A 21,475-nucleotide genomic window follows, 5' to 3' on the forward strand; every position below is an offset into this window, starting at 1 on the left:
CTTGCAGAGGCCGGAGGCCCCCACCAGGCCGTGCTGCATCTGTGTGGCCTGCAGGGGCTGCTTTCTAGGAAATCTCTCCCCCAGCACTTGTGGGGTGCTGGCGGGGTGACCTGGGCTGCTCTACCAAGTGACACAGCTGTTTCTCATTCCCAACAGCCAGACGCCTTCCTAACGCTCCAAACCTCACGCCGCGCAGGCAAGCACTGGTGATCTTGGAAACGCAGAGCCAACCCTACGTCCTTTTTCTCAGCCTCTGACTGTGATTTCAGGCAGAAATCAGTGGTTGTGCTTTGCAGCAGCAAACCTCCACGCACGGTGTCACTGTGAGATAAGACGATGCTGGAGCCGGCCTGCTCAGGAGAGGCCTGGCCCGCTCAGTCCTGAGAGGGGAGCGCAAGAAAGCGGCACCTGCCCCGGAGCAGGCGTGCTGCGAGCCGAGGGCGGTACTTGGGACGCTACATAGCTCCTCAAGAGCTGACAGGTGTTTCAACCCCATGTACTTCTGCAATTTGTTTTCAAAGACCCCTGATAAAATGTCTGGAAGAAACAATGAAGAAACCTGCCATACTCCCGGATTTTAGTGACAAATTTCACAGCTTTTCCTGGTCCCTGGGGAACTTGGGGAAAAGCGGGGAGGACACTCACGGGGCCCCAGGGGCTTTAGGAGCAGCCGTAAAACCTCTCCGAGCTCTCGGAGGAACCCAAACGGGCGTGAGGCGCCCTGCAGTCACAAGGCCCAGGCACGGAGCTAAAACGTGTCCTCCCCAGAAGCAAAACAACAAGGAAAGTCAGCTGCAAACTGCCTGAAACGCTCTCGGGGAGGCCATCCTGAGGCTGGCGGGTGGCCAGGCCCCCGTGCGCCCTGGGTAGCCTCGGCGCTGCTGCTCTCCAGGGTGCAAGCCCCACGCAGCTGGGGACGCTGAATCCTCTCTCAACAGGGAAGGAAGAGGCAGAGCCGTTCCTTACGCTGCGTCTCTGACATCCCTCGTGATCCGATAGTTCCAGTCTCGGAAAACTTCGTTTTCTTTGTCAAACTCCCGTTCATCTTCACCAATGGTCACCGTAAACCTTTTCTCTTCAAAGTCAGGCTCTTGTTCTTTTCGAATGGTTGCTTTTTTTAAAACCTACCATTTTAAGAAGAGAGAAGCCAACACCAGTTACTGTTAGGAAAACAGAGGGGATCCTGTCCCGACTGACCCCGGCAGCCTGGGCTGGAGTGGCAGGAGAGCACGACCGAGCACTCACTGGGGACACGCCTAAGCTCCGTGCTGGGGGTGGACAGGGGACCCCACGCACCCTTCTGGGGAACGGGAGCGCCCCGTCCCTGCAGACACAGTGAACCCTGCACTCAGGACACACCCAGGTCTGGGAAGAGGGGACGGAGTGGTGACTCCCTGTTCCCAGTGCTGGCACTGAACCAGGGGGCTCCAGACGTGCCCTCAGAGGGGAGGCAGGTAGGTGTGCTCCGGGCAGGAGAGGCACCGGGAGCGGGTCAGGGCTGGGGGCGGGGAGCGTGTGCTGAGGGCAGGAACAGCTTTGCCTCAGTCTGCCATCTCCCTGAGGGGAAGGCAGGCCCAGAGCCAAGAAGGGTAAGCCCGGGCCCCCGGGCTGGGTGCGGCCTGGAGTGTGAGGGGAGAGGGGAGGCCGGCGTAGCACCGCTTCTCCAGATGCAGAGGCCGCAGGGGGCGCGGGAGCGCTAAGCCTCTGGGGAGTGCCTCCACGGGGCCGGGGGCTGCAGCCCTGGCTCAGGCACGGCCCGATGCACTGCGAGCCCCAGGAAGCCCGTGGGCCGCGTTCCTGGTGGGGCCTCCCTGGCCGCCTGGGCTCTGTCACGCCCCAGCAGGCCTCGGAGAGACAGAAAGGCTAGTTGTGCGCGAGGACCGCCACTAGTTTTCTTCTCGGGTTTTCTGCTGATTCCGTTACCTCCTTTGCATGCCGGAGTCCTCGCTCCCAAGCACTCTCTGTAGGGGGCTCTGGAGGGGGTGGAGGCAAAATTTCATCAACTACTGGCCCACCCTATTAAAAAACGAGAAGGGAAAAGTTAAGAGAGCAAGCAAACTTTAAAATCTACACAGAAACGGGGGAGCCAGAACACCAAGGAGAACACCAGCCGGCTACCACCTGCTCCCTCCTCCAAGCCTGCCTCCGCCCCACCCAGCTGCCCTGAGCCTGGGGGGCCTCTACCTGGAGACACCAGAGCAGCTAGAAGGCGGAAACGCCTGCCATACAAGGCGTATTAGCGTGCTTGAGTCGGAGAGTCACAAACAGAGCTTAGGTGTGATTTGCTAGCAATGAAAGAGGTGTTCACGCACCCACGGGTTGGCAGGCATCAGAGGGTGAGGTCCGAGAGGCGGGGCACCGTTGGGCGGGAAAGGTTCGGCTTTGGTGATGAGGGAGTAGTTGCCCTTGTCGTTGACTCCAGGGTGTATAAACCTGCAGTTCATGCCCCAGGTACAGTTCCCTACGGAAATAAAAGCCAGGTCAGAAAGGGCGCCCGGCCCAAGCGCACAGGTCAGCTTCCCCCTGCTCCCGCGGCGCCGGGCCAGGCAGCCAGGCAGCGGGCCGAGCGCGGTCCCGGCCACCCCACGAGGCCACAGCAGGCAGGCCTGGAAGGTCTGGGACCGTCCTGCAAGCGGCACCTCCTAAAGGGCTCCCGCAGGGCCCCTGTCCCACGGTCACCGTAGGAACACTTCATTTCCCCTGAAACAGAGAAGCCCGAGAGCGCCCCGATGATCGGGACGGCCCTGCCTTGGGGTTTGCTGCTCAGGACACACGTGCCCTGGGGAGCGTGCAGGTGCACGGACGGGGTCATTATTCTGACTCAAAAGACTGCCCGTACTGAAACAGAAATCAACCAGAAGCACAAAAATGATCAGAATTCTGCACGTTTATGCCAGGGTGATCTTTACCAGCTCTGTACATTTGCATTTCTCCTACCAAACCACTTCAGGCTATTTCTGGTACTTAAAAAAATGCGTTAGAGAGAAAACACATAGACAGATTGGGTGTTTATACTTTACAACAAAGAATTCAGAAGGTCAACTTTTAGCATTATTCAGCAACAGAACACCAAGATTATTCAAGAAAACCACTTGACTTTTCAGCACAGGAGGCAAGAAGTCTACATTTTAAAATTAATTAGTGAGTGAATCACTTTTTTAAAATTTAATTTTTTGAATAGGTAATATGTACACAGGCTTAAAAAATAAATACGGCATACAATATCTAAGTGGTTTTAAAAAACATTTTCAATTGGTTAGCATGTAGTTAAATTGTAAGCCATCTTTTAATGTATATTCACTTCTAAACATGATATTCCATTTGAATGTTTCTGTCAACAAAATACGCTTTTTCTTGTATCATGTAAATTGAAGAGAAATAATCATTTGGTATTTAAAGAAACACTAAATTTTACCTTTTAAACATTATGAATATTTAAACTTGTATTTAAAACCAACTTAATAATACAATGCTCCAAATTAAATATGAAATAAAGTATGCTTAAAAAAATTGCTTCTCTGAGAATGCAAAAATAACCAATTAACTTCTTAATTTCCAGAAGTGTCTGAGAGATCACATATAAGTCAGAGGCTGGGACATATACACTACAGGGGCTTCAAAATCCCAGAGACTCAGAGAGTTTCAAAGAAACCAGACTCTGCGGTCGTATCTCTAAATAAAGCAGTCCAGAACATCACACTCTTCTCCAGTGCGTGACTCCTATAAACTTGCGTCAGAGTCCACACTGCTTATGGGGTTAAAAAGTCACAAAAGCTCATTGTAGAAAACTGCAAGCACAGAACAGTATTAACAATATAAACCACAGCCTTTCTATAATTTTTTAAAATCTAAAATAAATATGTGGGTAGCAGATAAATGAGTATTTGTGATTCTCTGTTCTTTTTGCATTTAAAAAATTTTCAAAACAAAACAAAACAAAAACATCACCCCTGAGCGCACTGACAAAAAAGCTCTTTCGTCCCTCATGTTGGCAGGGGAGGGCGGAGGAGCAGGCGGTGAGCAGAGCTGAGAGGAGGGTGAGAGGCAAGGGCAGGGGCATCGCCCCCGAGCCGCCCGCCCCGGGCCCCCGCTCCCAGAGGGCTAAGGTCCACACTGCATGTGTCTGGCCTCCAAACAGAAGGAGGAGACTCCTCCAGGAGGAAGTGTGGGCAGTCTACACACGGGCAAGGACGGATGTCCCACACCTGCAGGCAGGAAGAGCAGCAAGAATAGTGTAATCCCACCAGCCTTTTGGAAAGTGAATGTTTAATTGTGTAGAAAAAAGTCTGGAAGGATACACCCCAAACTGTTATTGTTTTGACTCTGTCAGCACATATTACTTTCATAATTTAAAAAAGCAATTTGTTCGGGAAAAAAATTCTCCAGGAAATGGAAGCAAAAATAGAGCTACTGGTTTAAAAATTGTATAGTCTTCTGCTTCTAAATGAAACTTCACGAACACAAAATTTATGTGGATTGCGACTGTGCCTGGATGACTAACAGTCTTCCTATTGTGTAAGGACGCTGCGTGCACAGGGATATGAGCCCAAAGGGAACGAGGGAAAGGATCTGGGAGTTCCCTGGCGGTCCAGTGGTTAAGGACGCGGCGCTCTCACTGCCGGGGCTCGGGTTCAATCCCTGGTCCGGGAACTAAGATCCTGCAAGCCTCGTGGCACGGCTGAAAAACCAAAAACCAAACAACAAAAAAAGGATGCAGCGTGGCAGTGTGGTGCGGGGCATGGTGAGGCACGGGAATGCAGGTCAACAAAGGCATCCAAGTACTCAGAAAGGTACTCAGTGCTGTTTCCCCATCTCCAGGGCCCTGCACCAAAGGCAGTCACCCATTTGTGGGGGATCGATCGATCAGTCAATCAGTGTATCCATCCCCATTTTTTTCCTGGTTGTATGATACACTCTGTGTTGAGCCCTGCTTTTCTTCACTACGCAATAAATATACCTACAAAAAAGGAACCTGCAAGCTCAAAAGTAACAAACCCAAACTCTACCAGTGAAACAGACACATACACAAAGAAAGCCTACCTGAGTCTCAGCAGAAACCAAGGACCTGAACACAGAGGCAACAGGAAAGGAAAACACACCACACACAGCAGCCCAAGGAGCCCATCTCGCTCATGGTGTGAGGGGAGCTGAAAGTGCCTGTTTCTGCGGGCACATGTGTGAGTGTGGCTGCCGGTGGGTCCAGAAACACTACAGACCTTAAAATTCTGACTGCTGGTCTGACTGGCGTCAGCGTGGTGCCTCCAGATGGCATTTGTAAGCCGCATGTCACCGCATTTGCAATGCGTCCCACTGCAACAGCGGAGATAATTTTACAATCTCTCTCTAGTTTCCATACAAAATGCTTGCTTCACACTAGAATTTTAAACAAAGACTTTCTTATTTCTAAATAAGACATAGTGGTCTTACTTAAATATTCCTTGGTCCCATTTCCTGTTAGTCTAAACAACTCAGAATAAGTAACAAATATAGGGATTGTCAAAGTAAAATAAAGAAATTTACAGTGCTACATGGTTTTTAAAAATTACTTCCTAAAAGGAAGGCAGAATATATAAAAATCTAATAATTAAATATTAAAGACCAACCCAAGATCTACAAACGCTTATTCTAACACGCATAAAATCCCATGAACTGTCGCATACAAACTTTTAATGAAAGAACACAAAAAAACTCAAGTACTTTCCTATTTCACAGAGAACTGTGACAGACAACTACGGTCACATTGAGCAGTATTCTGAGATATTTTAACTTCTTAAGGAATACAGTCATTATGGTAGCTGAAAGAATTAAAATAATTTCTGCGCTGCTTCTCTGTGAACAACATAGGCCAGTGGTTCCTGTAACTTTTTGGTCTCAGGACCCCCAAAGAGCCTTTGTGATGATTATATTTATTGATATACAATAATTGATTATATTAATTGATATATTTACATTGGAAATTAAAACAGAAAATTTAAAGACATGAAATATAACGTATGTAATTTTTTTTTTTTTTTTAAAGTCTTTATTGAATTTGTTACAATATTGTTTCTGTTTTATGTTTTTTTTTTTTGTTTTTTTGGCCTAGAGGCCATGTGGGATCTTAGCTCCCTGACCAGGGATCAAACCTGCATCCCCTGCATTGGAAGGCAAAGTCTTAACCACTGGACCACCAGGGAAGTCCCTAACGTATGTAATTTTATGTTAGCAATAGTTGTTAACATAAAAGTTTTACGAATACGTTTTAAGAATACTTAGCGATAGGAGTAGCATTATTTTCCTTTTTGCAAATCTCTTTAATTTGACATTAGAATGAAGACAGCTGGGTTCTCACAGACAACTGTGCCCCTGCATCCCATCTGCTGTGCTGGGTGGCTTCAGAGAAGGAGGTGCGGCCGGCCTGGGGACACCCATGACAGCCTCTCCAGACTCTGCGCGTCCTCTGAGGCTCCGATACAGCGAGCTGCAGTCCTGTCACTGAACCTCCCCGACTCCTGGGCGGAGGTCCACCAGTCCACCTTGCACTGTGAATGGCTTTCTACCCAGGTATGCTTTTGTGACACCACATGACGGTCATCTGGAAAAGTCATCAAACCCTGCGAAGCTGGCAAGTTCTCCAAAATTCTGATTTTCACTTGAGAGCCTGAACCTTATCATTAGCACAGTCACTGTCTTGGTCTCCTGGGTGTCCTGGAGGAGACGTGGCCGTCTGGGCTCACAGCCACACCTGGCACGCCCTCCCTGGAGGCGCCCCTCATGCCTCAGTGTCAGCAGACGAGCTCCGTGAGCACTTGTAGTTTCGTCAGACGGAAGAGCGAAAAGACACACTGAGGGGCTGTGGTGGGGTGATGGAAATACTCTACATCTGGACTGTGGTGCTGGGTGCACAACTTGGTAAACTAATAAAAATCACTGGACATTTAAAACAGGCGAATTTTATGCCATTTAAATTATACTTCGACAAAGTTATTAAAAAAAAAAAAAAAGACCTAGACCCAAAAATAAAGTTTAACTATGCATCTTCCTGCTCTATCCCGGATGTCATTTCTCGGTGCACATACAGTGGGCGACACCTGCCGACTGGCGCAGTGTTACTGTCATTAGAGCACTGACCTCAGGGTGCCCCTGGGTCTCAAGAACACACCTTGAGACCTGCTGCTTTAAACACAAGAGGATGCAGGGATTAGAAAATGGGCAGTAGGGACTTCCCTGGTGCTGCAGTGGTTAAGAATCCACCTGCCAATGCAGGGGACACGGGTTCGAGCCCTGGTCCGGGAAGATCCCACATCCCGCGGGGTAACTGAGCCCATGCGCTACAACTACTGAGTCTGCGCTCTGGAGCCCGCGAGTCACAACTACTGAGCCCGCGTGCCACAACTATTGAAGCCCGCGCGCCTAGAGCCCGTGCCCTGCAACAAGAGAAGCCACCGCAGTGAGAAGGCTGTGCACCGCAACGAAGAGTAGCCCCCGCTCGCTGCAACTAGAGAAAGCCCGCGCCCGGCAACGAAGACCCAACGCAGCCAAAAATAAATTAACAACAACAAAATAAGGGCAGTAAACATTTCTCAAAAGAAGATACACAAATGACCAAAAAGCACGTGAAAAGATGCTCTACATCACTAATCACGGTGAAACGTAAATCAGAACCCTACCTCACACCCACGATGATACTATCACAAAATCGGAAAACAAGCGTTGGCGAGAAGAACCTGAACACTGTGCTCAGTGGTGGGATGCAAAGCGATGCAGCCATTGTGGACAACAGCAGGGTGGTTCTTCAAAATGTTAAAAACACAACCACCACCTGACCCAGCCATCCCACTTCCGAGCGTATACACAAAAGATTTGAAAGCAGGGTGTCAGAGAGATGTTTGCACACCCACGTTCACAGCAGCATTATTCATAATAGCTAAAAAATGGAAGTAACCCAAATGTCCACTGATGGATGATGGGTAAGCAAAATGTGGTTCATCCACACAGTGGAATATTATTCAATCTTGAAAAGGAAGTAAATCCTGACACCTGCTACAGCCTGGATTAACCTTGAGGACACCGTGCTGAGTGAAATAAGCCAGTCACAAATGGACAAATCCTGTAAGACTGTACTTCTATTAGGCACATGGCGTAGTCAAATTCATAGAGACAGAAAGGAGAAGGGCAGATGCCAAGGGCTGGGGAGCTAGTGTTTAATGGAGACAGTTTCAGTTTTACATGATGAAAGGAGTTCTGAAGATGGATGGTGGTGATGGCCACAATGTGAACGTACTGAATGCCAATGAAACGTACACTTAAGAACGGCTAAGATGGTAAATTTTATATTGTGTATTTCACCACAATTTAAAAAAGGGAAAGCAAGAGGGAGGGAGAGAAAAAGAGAGCAGGAAGGAGAGGACACAGGAGGCCTGGCCCACAGAACGGGCTGGGTGCTACTGACAGCTAGGTAATCAGAGACCCAAAGCAGAACACAGTTTAAAGAAAATGCTATTTATGCCTTTGTGGATAGAACTTCATGTCTTGATGACTCAACCTAAATATAAGACAGGTAAAAATACACCATAAACAAAGTACTGGTGTTTTAAAATGTTTCAATTTGTATTCCTAAGTACATTTTGTTGTCAATGGTCACAAATATCAACGTGTCCATTTGGGCAATTTAACAATAAACCTGCAGATCACAGTAACAACAGAAATATAGCTAACAAACATTTTTTAAAAAGCATTTTCAAAGATATAATTTACATACCATAAAATACCCCCATTTAAAGTGCACAATTCAGTGGGTTTTAGTACATTCACAAAGTTGTGCAACCACTGCCACTACCTAATTCTAGAACATTCCATCCCCCTAAAGGAAACCCTGCACTCAATGACTACCCATCCCTCTCTGGCCTAGACAATGACTAACCTACTTTCAGTCTCTATGGATCTGCCCACTCTGGACAGTTCCTGTAAGTGAAACTGTACAATATGGGGCCTCGCGTGACTGGTTTCTTTTACTTGGCAGTGTCCTCAAGGTTCAACTGCGTTGTAGTATCAGGATGGACCACATTTTGTTTATCCGTTCATGAGCTGATGGACACTGGGGTTGTTTCCACACAGTCACGCAGCTGTTGTGTCTATGCTGCTAGTACGAGTCTCGGCGTGGCTCACGCCTTCATTTCTCTTGGACAGACACCCAGGAGGGGTGTGGCCGGCTCAGAGAGCAGCTCGGTCCCCCACACTCAGCAGGCCGCGCCCAGGGCAGCCACACCGGCTCACGTTCCCACCGGCTGGGTATGAGGTTCCACTTCCCCACATCCTCCCCGAACACGAAAAAAAAACTTCATTGTATTTTTAAAGTGACTCTCCTGCTACCGGAGAGAACTGAAACGCATTCATCTCAATTCAACACCAATCTTACAAACTGCAGGTAAGCAAAAACATTTACATCCAAAACCTTTCTCATAACTAAGAAAAAGCAGGATATGTTCCAGAATACCCATCTCCTTCCGTACTCTGTACTCGCATTATTCTGTAGAATAAACAAACAGTAGGGGGGAAAGGTGACTAAATATTTAAAAAATACATTCCTGAAACAAGTTACTGAACAGGCCCAACTAAACTGCAAAAAAGGCCACTTACCACTAGCTTCAGATTTTTCCACTGCGAAATGCCTGACCCACTGGTCTCACTCCCCGAAACCCCAACTGGGCGCTCAGTGTGACCTGGAGGCACCTCCCCTCCTCCTGTGATGTGACCCCCATATGTCCCTGGAGAGGGCACCCTGTCCTCGTCTGGCCAGGCGCCTCCCGGTGATGCCGACCTGCAGTGCCGCCACCAACTCCGCTTCACGGTGTGTGTGCTCCTGGGGCTAAATGCTGGAAAGTGCTTCTGCCGTGGGGCCCCAAGCACCTGGACCAGAGCCTCCGTGGCCTCCACAGTGGATGCCGCGGCCTCCTGCCCTCGCTGCCACGGGGGCCTCCGGCTGCTCTTGGCCGATGGCCAGGTTTCTGAAGCACACTGTGTGTGGCCAGCGCTAACTGGAAATGACTGCAGTACATGTATGTGTATGCATGCGTGTTTGTCTCCATCATTTTACTCCAGAAATTCCAGAGATGGGCTGACGTCATTATGAAAAAGAAGTCTTCGGCTTAAGTTTAAATTTTCTGAAATAATGACGCTTCAAATACCAAAGCCGTTGAAGACCTGTAACAATTTACTTTCTACAAGGTACTGCACACGTATCTGCATCCCGAGGGCGGCTACGCTCCCGTCCCACGGGCACAGCGCACACGGCCACACACGGCCACACACGGAGCCATCGCGCGGCCGTCTAACTCAGACGAGCCGGACTCCCCCACTCGGCAGCAACCAGCAGCGCAGAATCAGCACGGCCGAGAGGACACGCCCCCGGCACGCGCTGACCGGGGTCCCGCGTGTTCCCGTGCACCCTCATCCCTGGGTCACCTTGGGACAAGGGACGGGCTTGTTCGAGGCCACTCGTAGGACGGGGCTCCACCGCCCCCATGCCCCCCGTGCCCCCGCCCCCCGTGCAGCCAGCACGCAGCTCCCGTGAGCCTTGTCATGGCTGCTCTCTGCCCTCAGGGCCTCCCCTTCCCCTGGCGTCACAGCAGCATTCTGGATCCAGGAGAAAGGAGTCTGGCCTCCGGAGCAGGGGGACTGTGAGGTACTGAAGAGATGAATATCGTATATTTTGTACCTTTAACCTGGCCTCTGAATGGTATGGAATTTGGTATTGGTGAAGGAGGAGTGGACAATGGTGTCACAACATCTGGAAAAGAAGTACAGGAAGCTCTTGTGAACGTTAGGCTGCATGGGTGGGCTGGGTCACTGTGCGAGGCATCTAGGGTCAGAGCAGGGCAGGAGAAGAACACCTTCCTGCCGTGCAAGGGAAACGTTCAATCACAGACGCACACCAGACGGTGCCGTGACACGTCTCCCCGGGCTTGAGTGCCCACTGCTCACCAGCCTTGTCACACTGCCACTGTCACAGCTATTTGACTCACTCTGTCCACTTTTCAGGAGGGAGGGGCCTTGCCGCCTTCAGAGGCCGACCCTCTCTATTTAGAAGTCCATTCCAAATGAAAGATATGCCTCTGAGACATCTTGCAGAAAGCGGCAACTCCCCTTACAGAGGTGGGAAAATGTCACAATTGGTGGCCGGGGCATTTGGCCTTATAAGAAGGACCACTTAGAAAAAGAGTTAGCATTGTCTACAGTGAAGATACAGGTCTGTGCTAGGCAGGTGGGCCTGGCATCCCAGGGTGAAACGAGCAGGCTGGCTCCCCTCCGAGAGAGGCATCAGAGCGACCACGAAAGGCCCACAGCTGACATCGATGCACTGCCGCTGCCGCCACAGACCGTCGCTGCCGGCCCTGAGAACTGCCCTGCACAGGCCCAGGGCTGAACCACCACCACAGTCCCAGGAAAAGCCGAGGCCACACAAACGGGCCGCGCAAAGGCCCCTCACTCAGACAATTACCTTTCATGAAGAATCGGCAGGTGGGACGAGGCCTCACCTTCCTGTCACTGGGGTCCTTCACTTCACCCTCCTCCAGGTCATCATCCTGAAACAGAGGACAATGTGACTTGAAGAGAGACTTGTCTTCATGAGGGCTGAAGAGGCAGGAGGGGCATCTACCACCATGCACGGCCTTCACTAAACCAGAAAGGGTATTGTCACAACACTCAGGTCTTGGCCATCCATGTGGCCAAGTTCACGTACATTTCCCAAACCTTAGACTCCTCATCCACACAATGGGGATCTCTCAAAGCTTACCCACAAAAGTGCAGCATCACACGAGACCAACAACGTTCTGTGAAGTACGTGATGCATGATAAAAAGCAGGGTGTCATCACGTTTCTCTTAATTAGCAATTCTGGGCAGGAAATGGCTACACTTCAGGTGTTTAACATTTTTTACATTTAAACAAAATTCACAGGACAAAATATTTTATGTCCTTTAAATTAGACACTTTCTCTAATTGAAAAGTCTGGGGGCAAGGAGGAGGGAATTTAGGCGACTCAGGCCAGCGAGCGTATCCACCTTTCGCTTAGACCTGGGCCCTTCTCTTCTGGTTCTTGGTGCAGAGGTCCTAACCTTGGCTTTAGAATAACGCAGGAGGGTTTAAAGACCACAGCCCGGGGAGGGGGGGGGGTCTCTCCCCCAGGGACTCCAAAGAGCAGCCTTGACTTGGACCACTGGTCTGCACCCTCCTCAGTCCCCGCCTGTGCCCCTGAGACCCCGCTCCGGGACCGCCCCCAGCTTGGGCAGGTATCCAGCGCCCTGCTAGCATAGCTAAGTAGGTAAGTCCAAGATGGAGCTCCTCACGGCCCCCCACCCCGCCCCCCCGGTTCCCAGCCCATTCCAGAGCGCGCTCATGTGGTCCAAGCAAGGGATCACAAGCAGGGCAGCGGTGTGGGAGTCACCTGGACCTTTGTCTCCCCGTCTCCCGCAGCACCACCCTCGTCCAAACTACTGCCCAGTCCCACCTGGCCAGGGGACTGCGTCCTGAAGGGCGTCCGCACTCCTGAACCCTTCCACGTGCTCCCCGCTGTGCCGTGATCTTTGCAGGTCTGGCCTGACCACACTCTCGCCTCTCTTCCCCGGCGTGGAACTCATCTCATGTCCAGACCGCAGCTCGAGTCCCCTTCCTCAGGGCCCCCCATCTCCCTTCACAGCCGGTCCCACAGCCCCCTGCCCCTGGAGCACGGGTCCCAGCCGTCGTGGCTGCCCAGCCGGCCCCTGCCCTCTGCACACCACGGGTCACCGCTCCAAGCACAGCGTCAGGCTCAGAGTAAACAGCAAGTACTGATATTTACCGAATGAAGAAATACTGACGGCAAACCCTAGATTTACGATGACTTATTTTAAAGCTTAAATATTTGTATAATTTTTACCTTAAAAATACCAAGTTATTAAAAGGCATTTTATAACAGAAAACAACAGATGCCTCAGAGTTATATCCCTTAAAAGAGAGAGTCAGCAGAATTTCTTTGGGAGAGAAAGATTAAATAAGTTAGTCAAGGTTTTCTTTTAAAGGTCCCGAGAATTTATTCATCTTATAACTGAAAATTTGTACCCTGTGAACAACATCTCCCCATTTTCCCGGCCCCCCACATGATTTCAGTTTGAGGAAAATGTGCTGATTTTATGCTATATGACAGAAGACCCCGCCCTTCTGGTCTCCCAGCCGTGTTCTCCTTTCACTATTTCCCTCCCGGCATAACCTCAATGTGCTATTATCTATTACACAGGAGCTCACGTCTAAGTTGAGAGCAGATTCTGTTTGTTCTCATTAGAAAAACAAAACTCTTTTGAGAGGTCAGAACTCATTTAAATCTTCTGCTTCGTTTGGAAATCAATGCACAGGAGTTGAAATGATGAGTACAGAGTGACTGCTTCTCAGGAATCAAGACTCAGTCAGTGCACGAGATCGGGTTAAAGACGTGTTCCTGCAACGATGTTACTCTCAATATTCACAAGAGCAGCGAGGAGCCAGCTCCCTAGCTCAGGCGGGCAGCAGCCACCTGAGCCACGAGCCACCAGGGGGCGCTCTGCGGCTTCTCAGACGCCAGGCAGACGAAAACATCCACAAATCACTCAGCAGTCGAATACCCTCAAATGTCAACTAACCGTTCATTTAGTACAATGGCCTTTCAAGTGCTGGACAAACCAAAGGAGTTCTTAAATCTTATAAAGAGTTTCACGCAAATACGACTCAAGAAGGAGGTCTCTGAAGCCAGACTCCCAGCGCTCAGCTGCTGGACAGCCGTCCTGTCAGGTCAGGGCTGGAACTGTCAGGTGGGAATTCTGATGGGCAGCCCCTGATCCCGGAGCCAGCAGAGAGCAGAGGTCCAGCAAGAAGCAAACTGGTGGGTCTATAAACAGCTAAAACGGCACCAACAACTAACTCAGGGGGTGAGTGCCAGGCCCTCCACAGTTTACAAATCTAGGAGAACCACGGCAGCGTGTCCTTGGGGTGAGTGTGCACAGGGCATGGGGCACAGGGCAGCCTGGATCACACTTGCCACCACGACCGTGGACACGGCCCTCCGCCCCAGCTGTGCTCTCCCCGCCCGACCTTCCGAGCACCCAGAGCTCCCACCCAGGGCGCGAGTATCATCGTGATAGAAAAACCCCCTCAGAGGCAACACGTCAAAACGTGAGTGAGGGCTTCCCTGATGGCACAGTGGTTAAGAATCCGCCTGCCAATGCAGGAGACACAGGTTCGAGCCCTGGTCCGGGAAGATCCCACATGCCGCGGAGCAACTAAGCCCATGTGCCGCAACTACTGAGCCTGCACTCTAGAGCCCACGAGCCACAACTACTGAGCCCACGTGCCACAACTACTGAAGCCTGTGCACCTAGAGCGCGTGCTCCGCAACAAAAGAAGCCACCGCAATGAGAAGCCTGTGCACCACAACGAAGAGTAGCCCCCGCTCACCACAACTAGAGAAAGCCCGTGCGCAGCAAGGAAGACCCGACGCGGCCAATACATACATACATATATACATAAATAAATAAAATTTATAAAAAAAAAAAAACAACAAAAAACGTGAGTGAGCGGAGCATGGGTGACTTCCACTTTCTCCTTTGTGCAGGTTTTTATTTTCCTTAAAACGAAAACAAGGGCTTCCCTGGTGGCGCAGTGGTTGAGAGTCTGCCTGCCAATGCAGGGGACACGGGTTCGAGCCCTGGTCTGGGAAGATCCCACATGCCGCAGAGCAACTGGGCCCGTGAGCCACAACTACTGAGCCTGCGCGTTTGGAGCCTGTGCTCCGCAACAAGAGAGGCCGCGATAATGAGAGGCCCGCGCACCGCGATGAAGAGTGGCCCCCACTTGCCGCAACTAGAGGAAGCCCTCGCACAGAAACGAAGACCCAACACAGCCATAAATAAATAAATAAATAAATAAATAAATAAATAAACCCAAAGTTTTTTTAAAAAAAAAAACCGAAAACAAAACCACAAAGCCTGTGTATGTCCTCAGTAACAAAAAGAAGTCATTTCCCACCCATCAGCTCCGCAGTCTCGGCAGATAAGGAAGCAAGACGCGGCACGTGCCCTGGAGCAGAGGCCCAGGCACCCACCGGGCCAACCAGGGGCTCCCTGAACCCTCGATTCTGCACCTGTGAAGTGGGGTAGCAATTCGGGTCTATAATCCCGCATTCACACCCTTTGGGGCCAGAGGTCATGTTTTGGCCTCAGAAAGGTGATCGGGTGGGTGGAGCGGCGCCCGGGACGGACAGTCATCCTCCTGTGAGGGGACCCGGGACCAGCCCACAGGGGGTAAACACAAAACCACAAACGGCCTCCACGGCTCTGGCCAGGTCAGCCACTGGCAGAAGGAGAGCTTTCCCACCCCAGAACTCTGGGCTGCTCAGCTGAGCAGGGACAGTGGCCCGGGCCCCCCAACCGCCCCGAGGGGGGCGGCAGGCCTTACTTAGTCCCTTGCGGCCAGGCCACCACGGTTGCTTCCCCGGCTCCCACCAGGGGACAGTGCTGTGGATGTCCCCAGATCCCTAAGCCCGAGGCCTCACCTGCCTGGAAGCCCTTTGGCAGAAGATACTGTGTGTCCAGATGCGAAAGGAGGAGGTAGATGTGAACAGGAGAAAAGACAAAAGACCGCCTGCAAAGAAAACGCCTCCAAGTGTATCTGTCTGTGGCTGGGCCCAGAGCTACCACTTCTGCCCAAGGAGTCATGTGGCCCATCCACTCGGGGCGCGCCCCCCCGCCCCGTCTCTGAGCACGCACCCTATCAGTGTGACAGTCACTGACGAAAGGAGGAAGGGAACAAACGACGCCACGCTTTCCCAAGGGGATGGCACACTCCAGGTGGCTGAAGTTCTGTCAACCAGATGACAAGCGAGATATAAAAAGAGAACCAAGTCCATAAGCGGAGGAGACAAAGGATGGACCAAAGATGGAAGGCCTCGAGTCTGTTAAGGTGAATCACAGAGCCACGAAGGAAGGGGGTCTGTGTGCGGAACTCAGCAGGGGTGCGAGAGTGAGCCAGGCAGGCCTCACACGGCCGCTTGCTCCGTCTGCCTGTCCTAAGTGTGGCTTCGTGCACAGGTGAGACCGCTGACGAAGTCGAACTCACCCGCGCTTCAGCTGTCGGTTGTCAGGGACCCTCGGCTCCCCTCCACAAATAAGCCGGGTGCTATAAATAGTTGGTCCACAATCCTGTTTGCAAAATCCCATCCCCACCGCAGCAGGGAGTGGCACTTCCAGAAAGGCATTTGTATCTGAAGGTAGCACACCAAAACATAGAAAAGTAATTCAAGGCCTGAGTTATAAACTATGTGGTTCAGACAAAAGAATGTCAAAGGTTTATTGTACAAATTGATGCCACTATCAAGGAAACCACTAAGAGAGCAGAAAAGCTGCGGAGGGTGGGGGTGACTCCCCCCCAAATCAATTCACCTGTCCCAGGGACCCAAAATCTACAAGGGAAAAAAGAGGGACAGTGTACCCTGACAGGAGAGCAAAGTGCTTCTCAGTTAACAGGAGGATAAACCACAGGGCCTTTTAGATGCTTCCACTCAGCTGGCCGTTCCCAGCAATTCCAGGCCTGGATGCTGAGGGGAGACGGGCAGCGAAGTGCAGGAGGGGCCCTGGGAACGGTGAGCCTCTTCGAAGAGTCAGCGGGGCTGCAAGACCCCTGCCAGACGTGGACAAGCTCAGGGGCCTCAGTGAACGCACACTTGCGAGGTGTGAGCCAAACGGCCCTTTTCTTCTGCATAAAACATCCAGGTAGTCCACTTCTGATACCAAAAAACGTGCTTGAAAGCAATGGGGAAAAGGCCCCCTGGGACGGATGCTTTCCACTTGGACCAGAGGCTACTTGGCAGGGATTTAAACTAAAGGGGACCAGGCCGAAGGCCTGTCAGAAGCAGGCTGCTCATGGACCCAAGTGCACACCTCTGGCTCCCTTTCCATCTTGGGAGAGAAAGATACAGGAGTGTGTGCTTGCGGGACCGTGGGGCAAACTCTCTAGCCGAGATTCTGACAAGGACGGACGGACGGGAACTGGGATGGAGAGAGCAGGAGAAGCGAACCAGCAGTAGTTTTTCAATACGAGCTAATGTGTATCTACACTGGGTTCTTCCAACAGCGGCTAGTGCTGGTGCTGGTCACCCACACGCAGTGCTTGAACTGCCTCTTTATGCGAATGGCTCTCCAGTGTAGACCTTCCACCCACTGCCACCCCCATCTCAACGGCACTCAACTTCAACACGCCCCAAAGCAGCTGGAGTTCGCCCATCTGCTTAGAGGGCAGTTACCGGCTGTCTCCAAAGTGCCAGGTCCTGGGAATAGAGGGGGAAAGCCATGCAGGTCCCAGACTTAGGGAACCTGTGTTCTTGGAGGTGTGGGCACGGAAGAGCAACAGAAACAAACACACTAATGACCCAATCAATTCAGACTGTGGAAGCCCAGCAAAGGCACTGAGCCAGAGGTAACAGAGTCAGGGGCAGGAGGCAGAGCCTGCAGAAAGGAGGTGACATGGAAGCCAATGGTTAAAGGATGGGGAGAAGCCTGGAACGCAGGCGGGCACAGGCAAGGGCAAGTGAACCAAGGGGCTCCTGGAAGGCAGGTGTGCTCCCATGAGGGCCCAAGTCTCCATTCATAGCGCCCACTCCCGTTTAGGCCTGCCTATCCCCGAGGGGTGATGGGCTCTGCCCTTCCCAGTTACACCCCCAGCGTGTTACAATGAGCCTGACACACTGCAGGGTCCGTGGGGCTGTGTGTGGGAAGGGCAGTGCCGCCCCGTGGCTGAACGAAGCTGTGCTCTGGTCCCAGCAGCCTGCGGGTCCAGTAGGGCTGTGAGGCCCTTGCGAGAGGTGCCAGGCAGGCACAAGCCAAACCAAACAACCATCTAGGATCAAGTGGGCAAGAAAGTCAAACTGGATTTCTATTTCACCTGCTGTTTCTGGGGGAAACCAGCAAACCGCCAGATGATGGGTGCTTTCCCGGGCCAGCTCAGTTCAACCCAATGTCCCACGCCACCACATCTAAGTGTGGCAGGAAAGCCCGGGAGTGCGATGACGGCAAGGCCCCCCGGGACCTGCAGGGAGACACCTGTCCACATATGATCATGGAAAGGCAGGAAAGTAGATGAATTTTCCCGTACAGCTTATTCAGCAGTTGAAGCAAGAAGAGCTTGCAACTGGTCCTTTCTTAGTGGGAAACAGACTGCCCAGAACCGCCGGCCACAGCACCCCAGTCATCAGGAGCCCCTCAATCCTTGGTGGCAGGATGCAGACGTGGCTTTTCTCTTTGTAAACTGAAAAACCAAACTCAAGGCAACCTCAACCAATGATTTCATCTTCTGCCCAAAATGTCGTCCAAACTGATTAACTGGAGTCTCATGGCATCTCCTTTTCCTCTGGTAACCCTGTGGTCAAGGTGAACTTTCCAGATGGGAAGGGAAGCATAGCTGGCGAAACCTAAGAGTGTTCATAGATAATGTCCCGACAATACCCTTTTAAATGAGTACAGTATTAATAAGTAACGGCTGTTAATTTAGGAGATCATCTCCTACACTTAGTTGTGAGAAGATAAAAGATCTAAAATTCTAAGCTTGTAACTACATACGCAATCTTGTAACGCCCCACAAAGTTCTGCTCTCGTGAACCAAAGCTTGAGAAGCACGGTCTTTGAAAACCAGGCCACAGCCACGGCCACCGCGACGCGGCGTCCGCACCAGCTGCCGCAGGAGCCTGGCACTTCCAGCGAGCCGGGGTCACGTACTTAACCAGCCCCTCCTCTCTCGGCAACCCAGAGCGCTTCTGAGGTGCTCCTCACACCTCTCCCCACAGGGACTCTCCGGTGAGCAGAATCTCCTTGCTGGGATATTAAAGGCCCCAGATCTTGTCAATCTGCTCCGTCCCTCTCTCAACCCCTTTTAGTAAAAGCATTTCTCAGCAGGACTTCAGGCTCTTCCCCACCAAGACTCAACTTCTTAAAAGATCGTGACGGAAATTCTTTCAACAGAATCATCTGTCATAAAAACCCAACCTGCGCACAACTAAGATGATTATTACTGGGTACCTTCTCCTTAATCTGAAGGCCAGATTAATTTAAATAAGTTATAAGAATGTGGTGCCTTGGTCAGAAGCCAAAGCGTTCTGACACACAACCCCATTTTATCCAGTTCTGAGGGTCTTTTTAGGGACACTCCCAAAGAAGCGTGGCCTAGCTGTGACCCTCAGCAGCGAAGAAGGGCAAAGATAAAAATGCCTAAAATAATAGACAAAGCTGGAAGGAAGTTTTTTCAGTCTCAAGAACCTAACAGGGGACCTCCCTGGTGGCACAGTGGTTAAGAATCCACCTGCCAATGCAGGGGACACAGGTTTGATCCCTGGTCCGGGAAGATCCCGCATGTCGCAGAGCAACTAAGCCCGTGCACCACAACTACTGAGCCTGTGCTCTAGAGCCCACAAGCCACAACTACTGAGCCCGCACACCTAGAGCCCGTGCTCCGCAACAAGAGAAGCCAGGGCAATGAGAAGCCCACGCACCGCAACAAGAGTAGCCCCTGCTCGCCGCAACTAGAGAAAGCCCACGCGCAGCAACGAAGACCCAGTGCAGCCAAAATAAATAAATAAGTGAATTTATAAAAAAAAAAAAAAGAACCTAACAGGAACTGAAATCCACAATGGTTCTAGTTGAATACTAACTCAAATATTACTTAAAGACAGCAAAGAAAAAGGCAGAAAATTACTGCTTGTTTAAAAAAAAAAAAAATCTAGAATTTTACCGCAATCCAACCAACAGCACCAGATGAGTGAGGGTCCACAGGACTTCTGCCAGCTACCGACTGGCAGACAGTCTTCTGACTCTAGCCCACGTCCCCTGATTTCAGCGCTCCCTCGTCACCACGGCGACGGCTCCCAGCACACGCCTCCTGTCCCCCTCCTCCGGGGGCGCTGCCGGCTCCGCTGGGCATACTCACGTCGATCTCTCCGTCGTCGATCTCCCCGTCGTCGTCCTCTTTCCTCTTCTCCTTGGCGGCCTCCACGGGCTCCCTGTCCTCCACGCCGCGGACGTCTGCCTTCCCGTCCTCCCCAGGAGCCCCTTCTCCCCTCTCCTCGTCATCCTCGGGCCCGGCCTTCTCGGTGTCGTCCTCCTGCGCAGCGGGGGCCGGCTCCTCGGGGACCTCCTCGTCGTAGTCTAACTCGTGCTCGTCCAGGTCCCTGGTGACCGACGAGGCCTCGTCCCTCAGGTCGTTGGTGCGGTCCTCCTCCCCCCGGCCCCGCTCGGCCCGCGGGGGGCTGGCCGGGCCCCCGCTCAGCTCCTGAGCCTCGGAGTCCCGGTCCTCCTCGTCAGAGCGACTCTCTTCTTCCTCCTGGCTCAGTCCTGGGGCGGTGCTCTCCTCAGCCTCCAAGTCAGAAGCCCTCCCCCCCGCTCCATCCAGGTCCTGCTCAGACCCACTTTCCCTCAGGATGTCATCGTCCGAGAGCCCCTGCTGCTCCTCTTCCTCATCCTCCGGAGAGCGAGGGTCCCGGTCAGGGCTCTCGGCCACATCCATCGGTACCCACGGTTCTGCAAAACAAAGAGAACACACACTCACAGCATCCAGCAAAAGGGCCAGTCAATCTCGCGCTGGTTTGCTGGGCCCCGTGCTTGCCTCTGACCTGCAGGAGGGCTCGCCCCGCCTGGCTCCTCCACACCCCAGACCCCAGTCCGCAGACCACCGGCACTGCACCCTAGGCCTCCGCGGGGCCGGGCCGAGTGCGTGGAGCTGTGTGCCAGGAGCCTCACATCTGGAGCCACCGGGCAGCGAGAGACCCGGCGTGCCCACCTCCACACAGGGCACCCCGACTGGTTATCAGACAGTGGGCAAGAAGATGGGCATTGCAAGCGACAGCTTTTGGGGTTCGTAAAGTAATTACTTGTGAAATTCAGGAAAACGAGCATTCGGAAGGAGGTGGCAACACTGAAGGCAGCGCCTGGCCTCTTCCGGAGTCACCCCGCAGGGTCTGGAACAGAAAGCCAGCCAGCCTGCCTTTGAGAGCCCCCAGGACATGGGCCATCTCCCGTTCCTGCACATGTCTCTCCAGGTCCGGTCGTGATGGCCGCATCAGACCCTACTGGAGCAGCCAAGGGACGCCCGGAAGGCCTTCGTGTGCTGTGATTCTCGAGAACCACTGTTCCAGGACAGGCAGGTCGTGGGAAAGAACTCTGGCAGAAAATCTTACATATTTAAGTAGTTTCTTATATAAAAAGACCAACAGTGTCATTTTAGAAGATTTCATTTCTATTTTTACTCACTAGATTTAATTATAAAGTGACTATTTTCTGGTTTTCCCACCCCAATGTGCAAAGATAGGACATTGTTCCATTGGTTCTAAACGCAGGTTGCAGAAGGTGGGCTGAGACGGTGTGTGCATGAAATCAACACCAAACAGCCTACAAGCAAACATTTACCATCCACCACGCAACGGGTAGCGAGTAACCACTAAGCTGGTG

General features: G+C 51.9%; 1 protein-coding gene across 4 annotated transcripts in view; it reads right to left on the reverse strand.

Moving 5' to 3' along the window:
- The window catches only part of ZC3H18 (zinc finger CCCH-type containing 18), a 51,461-nt gene that overhangs the window by 24,558 nt on the left and 5,428 nt on the right, over nt 1-21,475 (reverse strand). For all 4 annotated transcript variants that reach the window (XM_068528267.1, XM_068528266.1, XM_068528265.1 and 1 more), the window contains exons 2-6: nt 19,959-20,548; nt 11,480-11,564; nt 2,313-2,461; nt 1,924-2,016; nt 967-1,124 (exon numbers count right to left, since the gene is read on the reverse strand). In XM_068528267.1, coding sequence (XP_068384368.1) covers nt 967-1,124; nt 1,924-2,016; nt 2,313-2,461; nt 11,480-11,564; nt 19,959-20,534 — 1,061 coding nt within the window. In that variant the 5' untranslated portion in view covers nt 20,535-20,548. The remainder of the gene's footprint in view (nt 1-966; nt 1,125-1,923; nt 2,017-2,312; nt 2,462-11,479; nt 11,565-19,958; nt 20,549-21,475) is intronic.

Source organism: Eschrichtius robustus, chromosome 19, assembly GCF_028021215.1.
Source record: "Eschrichtius robustus isolate mEscRob2 chromosome 19, mEscRob2.pri, whole genome shotgun sequence".
In the NCBI taxonomy this organism is placed as follows: domain Eukaryota; kingdom Metazoa; phylum Chordata; class Mammalia; order Artiodactyla; family Eschrichtiidae; genus Eschrichtius; species Eschrichtius robustus.